The following is a 6,224-nucleotide window of genomic DNA, read 5'->3' as shown; positions in this document are numbered from 1 at the left end:
TGGGTAGCCAGTAGTTATGCATGTATTTAGATTTTACTATATATATTTAGGAAAATCTTTACATTTAAAATTAGGCGGCTTCCGCAGACAAATATCAGTTTTGGATTTTATACGGAAGAGTAACTAGCCTTGGGTTAAGGCTATAATTACTTTTGGAGTAAGCGGATTGCGATCCGCTAAACTCGTACTTGTTCTGAGTAAAGAACGAGAGGTCGCTGACCTAAGTTACGCTTCCTCAAAGTGCAAAGCTACGGCTGCCCCGCTGCAAGCCGTGCCTGTCAATACGTCAATCTCGTTGAACAACTCAGTGACGTGGGACTGTCTTCGCGATTTTGATTGATTCCCACGTTGATGTGGTATTGCAGAAAAAACCTTCGAACTGTAAAAAATAAACTCTTTGAGTTTTCTTTGAAAATGTATGAAGTGTAGAAGTGTGTGTACCCATCAGTGTTCCAGAATTCTAAAATTGAAACACTCCCTTATCCTATTAATATAATCGCTTTCCAGCGTAAATAAAATGATAGGTAATGTATAACATTTTATCTTGCTGCTTGTACCGTGAAGTACGATTTATATGAATGACAACCATCATTCTTTGATCGAAAAACAACAACAATGCAAGCACAAGCATTCCGACGCAGCACCGTCATCCGCAGCTTAGCCGGCAGTGTACGCTGCCTTTTTTAAACCTATATCAAAATTTCGGACGTGAAAGCTAAGCTTGTAATATTAATTTTGACTTGCAGAGATACGCTGTCCTCACGCGCTATCACACGATGGTCAAACCTGTGATAGTGGTTCCAGTCAAAACAGCCTGGTCGCGTCTCAGTTTACCTTGCATCAATAAAAACACAAAGCCGCTTATTTACTCAACGAAAACTCATGTGCGTAAATGTGCACTAATGACCTGTAGTGATGCTAACGGATTAGTCACGTACAACCGTGCAGAATTTTGCTTCATCGGCAACGATCGAGAATGTGGCGGCAAACCGCCCGATTGCATGTTGGATTTTTGGTACAGCAGCTTTGGTTGGCGGCATGATAGCCGTTGGAGGTGCCACTCGCCTTACTCGATCGGGTTTGTCTATGGTACAGTGGAAGCCACATGGAAGTTTACCGCCCATGACTCCAGAAGAATGGGATGTACAATTTGAAATTTACAAAAAGTTTCCTGAATATCAGCAACGCAAGAATATGGTACGGCATCGGCAATAAGGATTTGGTACAATATGTGGAAGCTTAAGTTTTCATTTTATGGTGTAGACAGTAGACGAGTTTAAAAGTATATTTTGGTGGGAGTATGGCCATCGAATGCTTGGCCGTACAATTGGTATCGTCTATACGGCTCCGTTGCTTTACTTTATGTTACGCAGACGTCTACCTCGGGAGTTGTACAAGCGATTTGGCGTGCTATTCGGCTTGGGTGCGACGCAGGGAGCCATTGGCTGGTGGATGGTTCGCAGTGGATTGGAAGAGCACGGTCACGAGCAATTGGAAAAGCGCAACGAAGTGCGTGTTAGTCCTTATCGTCTGGCCACGCATGTACGTACATACATTAAACAAGAACAGGAGGTTGTACTAACAAACTTTTTTCATTGTGGTTTTGTAAATAGCTCGCATTTGCATTTACAACACTGGGGGTTCTTCTATGGACAGGATTTACCTTGGTTGCGCCTCCGTCACGTGCGGCGGTGACACGGGATATTATTTTACCGGACGTACGAAAGAAGGTGGCCCGTATCCGTAGAATTTTGGGCCACGTTTCGACCGCTTTGGGTTATACGATTGTCTCTGGTGCATTTGTAGCAGGAATCGACGCCGGTATGGCCTACAACACTTTTCCTAAAATGGACGAGCAGTGGATTCCGAATGATCTATTTGTACTCGAGCCAAAGTATCGAAACTTTTTTGAAAACGTGCCGCTCGTGCAATTGGACCATCGTATCCTTGCTCTTAGTACGCTTGCGGGTTTTGGTACCGTGTATGGCATGGCACGTCGTCAACCGATCTGGAGCCAATTACCGCAACAATCACGAAACGCTCTAAATATGGCGTTGGCTGCCGCCGGGGGTCAAGTGATGCTCGGCATCACGACACTGATTAATTACGTACCAATTCCACTCGCTATTTCGCATCAATGTGGCGCCATCGTTCTTGTTACAGCTACGCTTTGGTCACAGCACACGCTCAACTTTGCCAAGCCGCTCAAAAAGACCATTCAAACTGCCATCAAAGCTGCACCCAAGACTTTGTAATCAGAGTTACACTAGAATACCCTAACAATAAAGCAGCTCCCTTTCATATTCGATGCAGTATCACTAATACTACATAATTTACATTGGAAGGCTTCATGGACGACTCTGGTATTCATAAACCTCTGCTCCTGCGAGCGCTTTGACACCCTATCCATAAACCTAACATGTAGTCCTGTATCTTGTTTCGTTAATATAGCAACCGCAAGCGATCGGCGTGGCATGTGGTCCATGGTAAAGGAAGGCTATGAAGGGCTTGTCAGTACCGTGATCCGACCCCTGAGAGCTCAGTACGCCCCCTCAGAACTCGGACCAAAGCGTGCACAGATTGGAGAATTATCTATACAGCGCACAGATCTCAAGCTTAAAAATCCGGCCGGTTACACGCTCGAGTGCAGCTGGTGGAAGCCTCGCAAGTCTAAAACTGAACCTACCTCAGAGCAGGAGAAGCGACCGTGTATCTTGGTGCTGCATGGCAATAGCTCCTGTCGACTTGGAGCTTTGGAAATTTTAATGTATGCTTTACCAGCAGGTTTTACCGTCTTTGCACTCGATTTCTGTGGTTCAGGACTGTCCCAAGGCAAGTTTGTATCACTAGGTTATCATGAGCAAGCGGACATTGCAACAGCAGTCAAGTATGTGCGGAAGACTGGAGAAATCTCAAGCTTGTGTTTATGGGGACGTAGCATGGGTGCAGTAGCAGCACTCATGTACGCGGAGTCCGATGCGACAATCAATGCAATGGTCTTGGACTCGCCTTTTTCAAGTCTACCAAAACTTGCCACTGAGTTAGTGGAAGATGGAAAACTAGGTGTACCGAAAATAGCAGTTAAATTGGTGATGAGACTCATTCGACGCGATATCAAGAAACGAGCCAAGTTTGACATGTTTAAATTAAAGCCAATTGCCAAGATTCACAAGTGCGTCGTACCGGCATTTTTTGTGGTGGGATTGCAAGATGAGTTGGTGGGACCACATCACGTGGAGGCATTATATAAACTCCACAATGGACCGAATCAATTATTTAAGTTTCCAGGTGGACACAACTGTCAACGTCCATTTAATTTTTTTATTCAGGCACTCCAATTTCTGCGGGTGATGGTGGGACTCATGCCATTACCGGATGATCTCTCCACATTTGATCTTTCACCAGATGAGCGTCAAAATCATATTCAATTACATAAAAAAGCGTCTCCGAAACGCAAGAAACCTACGCGTTTATACAAGAATCCGCTTGAGCCAGGACTCTCAATCGAGGCAGTGCATAAAATGTCGATCAAAGAGCTTAAGCAAAGTATTGATCGTGCCGGATATAGTGATGTGACGTGTATAGAGAAAATAGAAATGGTGGAGCTCGTGCTTAAGCTGTACGCACGATATAGGAGATCAAGCAAGCATGCTGCTGACGACAGGCAAATCGTAGAGGAGAGTAAGGTTCCAAATCCGACAAGTTCAGAAACTCGATTAAGTACAGAAACCCGATTAATCGCCCCAGATAATTCAGACGTGGTGAGTGGAGAAAAGCAGCGTCGCCGTAGCGAAGGCGATACACTTCGTACAGCTGATGACTTTGAAGCGGCAGAAGACTCTCCAAGCCTATCTATGATGAAAACTAGCGCTTCAAGTGTTCTTTCCGAAGCAGAGTTGGATCGACGATTGAGTATCGATTATCCTAGTGATTCAGAAAGTAAGTTGGAGAAATAGTTTGTGAAGTAATCAGCGAGATGCTGCCAGATAGTAAAAGTATTAGCTCAGTCTTTTCTCCACAAGGCTATTATGCTTCAAATTTTTTTTGTCAAGGACTTCGCTTACGATATCCCACGAAGCAAATCAAGCTTCGTGTGATAGACTGGAAATAAAAACTTATAGCATGCATCATCACCCATAAAGTCTGGTCTCCATGAAAAGAGCTTGACGAAAACTCCTTCGTCAAATTCAACTTGTGTACAGGATTCAAACTGGAGTTTGTGACGCCAGAAACCACGAGTAATACATTCCCGGAATTTTGGGAAGCTGCTCTCAAAAGAAACTGCAAAATCCAACAAATGGATCAAGCATTATGGTTTTAAGGCTTGTATGGATTTGGTCGATATTGTGGAGACCAAAGATGTTTGAAGAATCAACCGTAAATAAATACTGCAAGGTCAAAAACTCTGAAATCGTGAGGTGACAATTGGACAAACATCGAAAACATTTTTTTCGCGGTGGGACACGAGAAAAATTCACTTGATGCTATCAAATCCATTGAGCTCAGGGAGGAAAGAGTATAGACGTTGCCACTGGATTAGACGTATAAAGTGCAAGGGTGCAAGAGTTCGGACAGCGTGTGTATTTGATTCACAATACTTCTTGGAATCGAAATAAAGAGTCGATGAGAAGAGAAGAGCGAGCTGGAGCGGGCGCACAACACCACAAATGCACAATCTCGGCCAAGCCGAGCCACAGTTTGATTGCTTGATTTGCCATCATAGCTACCGAAGGACAGTAATACTTGTGATGCCTCATGTGAGCCACGTCAATATTTTACACTTTCTTTTCGTGAGCGAACCACGGTGGGTACAGAATGATTGACGTTCCAAAGCAAATCCTGATCTAGATGCACTTTAGGTCAGTGACGCTTAAGGCGCTCCAACTCGGACAAAAATATTGACAGTAGGGCAGTCGTTGGGCTGTCAGTAAACTCGCGACAGGAGCCGTCCGGGTGGCTGGACAAACGCCGCCACAACGAAAGTTGAAAATGACAGAGCAATGGACAAATCAACCAGGTTCAAACGGTAGTAGATCAGTAAAAAGGAGACATTTTTATGATAAAGGGATTCCGATTCGCGCTACGATGCGACACCTCTTTAGGAGTGTGCAAACAGATCAAGTATCTGCCGCTAAAGCGAAGATGATACTTGCGTCGAGTATTCAAGGGCATCCGGATAGTAAAGCGCCTAGCGTTTGAGAGTTACGTGCTATTGGGGGGGAAGTCACTCCTGTGTGAAGTATAACCCCACCATGTTTAAGTGAGGCAAGTCATAGTATACTCTGCTGTACAGCACCAATGTAGTCGAGTTTGGTGACCACGTGAGCCGCCCTTTCTCGCACGGGTAGGCAAACACATTGAAAAGTGCTCATGCGACACATGGACACCGCTAGCCATACGCTGTGGTTTTTACTGGCCGCCATTTAAACCGCCAGCGCCACTGACGCGATGTTGAGTATTTTGTATCACCAGTTCAAGTTGGTCACCGTTAAGACTTCCGCGACCAATCGCTGGACTCAAATGAGCGGACCTTGCCTTCAATAAACAGGCGGTTTTTGTGTCAAGAAGCGAATATTTTTACTTGTGGCGAGGCCACTGTCCCGGGCCAGCACGCAGACTGTATAAGTGAGAACGATGCGGTAGGTTGGATAGTCGTCACAGTAACTTCCACTTATAGAAGATCACTAATTTTTATGACATATATTCGTGCCTTTAGCTCTATTTCTTCAACTCTGATACGATATTCTTCTGTTTCGCACATATCATCGATGCTAAATCCCGACATATTAGTGTCGTCCTAAGTAAAACTTAGCTCTTAATGTAGTATTTTTTATATTACAATTATTCGTTTCGGCGCTGGCACTCGTAGTCTTTTGTTCGGTGTGCACAGTAAACTCGTTACACATGTAGTAATAACCTAGTCCTTATAGGACGTATCTTCTGTTGAAACGGAACATGACACGATCATGTATAAATCTTCGAGACAACAAGATACGCTCAAACCACCACTGTCCTTTGTTGATCCAGAGGAATAAAACGATTGAAAGCTCAAGGGCTGTAAGCAATAATTGCGTGCCCGCAAATACGCCGGTAAGATTTTTTCAAAAGCCGTAGGTAGTCGTTTCTTGAATAAGAACGTATCATCGCTTAAGTAAGGATAAACGAAAATATGTCATGGTTTCTAGAGTGTATCAATGGCAGGAAGTTTATTTACACTACAAGTT

General features: G+C 44.2%; 2 protein-coding genes across 2 annotated transcripts; both read left to right on the top strand.

Moving 5' to 3' along the window:
* Positions 1-615: 615 nt before the first annotated feature.
* On the top strand, positions 616-2,255 carry PHALS_08743 (cytochrome oxidase assembly; the record flags this gene model as incomplete). The annotated part of the gene is made up of 5 exons (XM_024724146.1): positions 616-669; positions 747-884; positions 949-1,197; positions 1,264-1,542; positions 1,614-2,255. 5 exons carry the CDS (start codon positions 616-618, stop codon positions 2,253-2,255), a joined length of 1,362 nt encoding a protein of 453 aa, XP_024575052.1.
* A 95-nt stretch (positions 2,256-2,350) lies between these two features.
* PHALS_08742 (alpha beta hydrolase fold-1 domain-containing protein) lies at positions 2,351-3,956 on the top strand (the record flags this gene model as incomplete). The annotated part of the gene is made up of 2 exons (XM_024724145.1): positions 2,351-2,363; positions 2,452-3,956. The coding sequence occupies 2 exons, from the start codon at positions 2,351-2,353 to the stop codon at positions 3,954-3,956; spliced, it is 1,518 nt and encodes a 505-aa protein (XP_024575051.1).
* Between the last annotated feature and the right edge of the window lie 2,268 nt (positions 3,957-6,224).

Source organism: Plasmopara halstedii, assembly GCF_900000015.1.
Source record: "Plasmopara halstedii genome assembly, contig: Scaffold_323, whole genome shotgun sequence".
Taxonomy (NCBI): domain Eukaryota; phylum Oomycota; class Peronosporomycetes; order Peronosporales; family Peronosporaceae; genus Plasmopara; species Plasmopara halstedii.
Note: the sequence above shows the minus strand (reverse complement) of the source record. Positions and strands in the feature narration are given on the sequence as shown.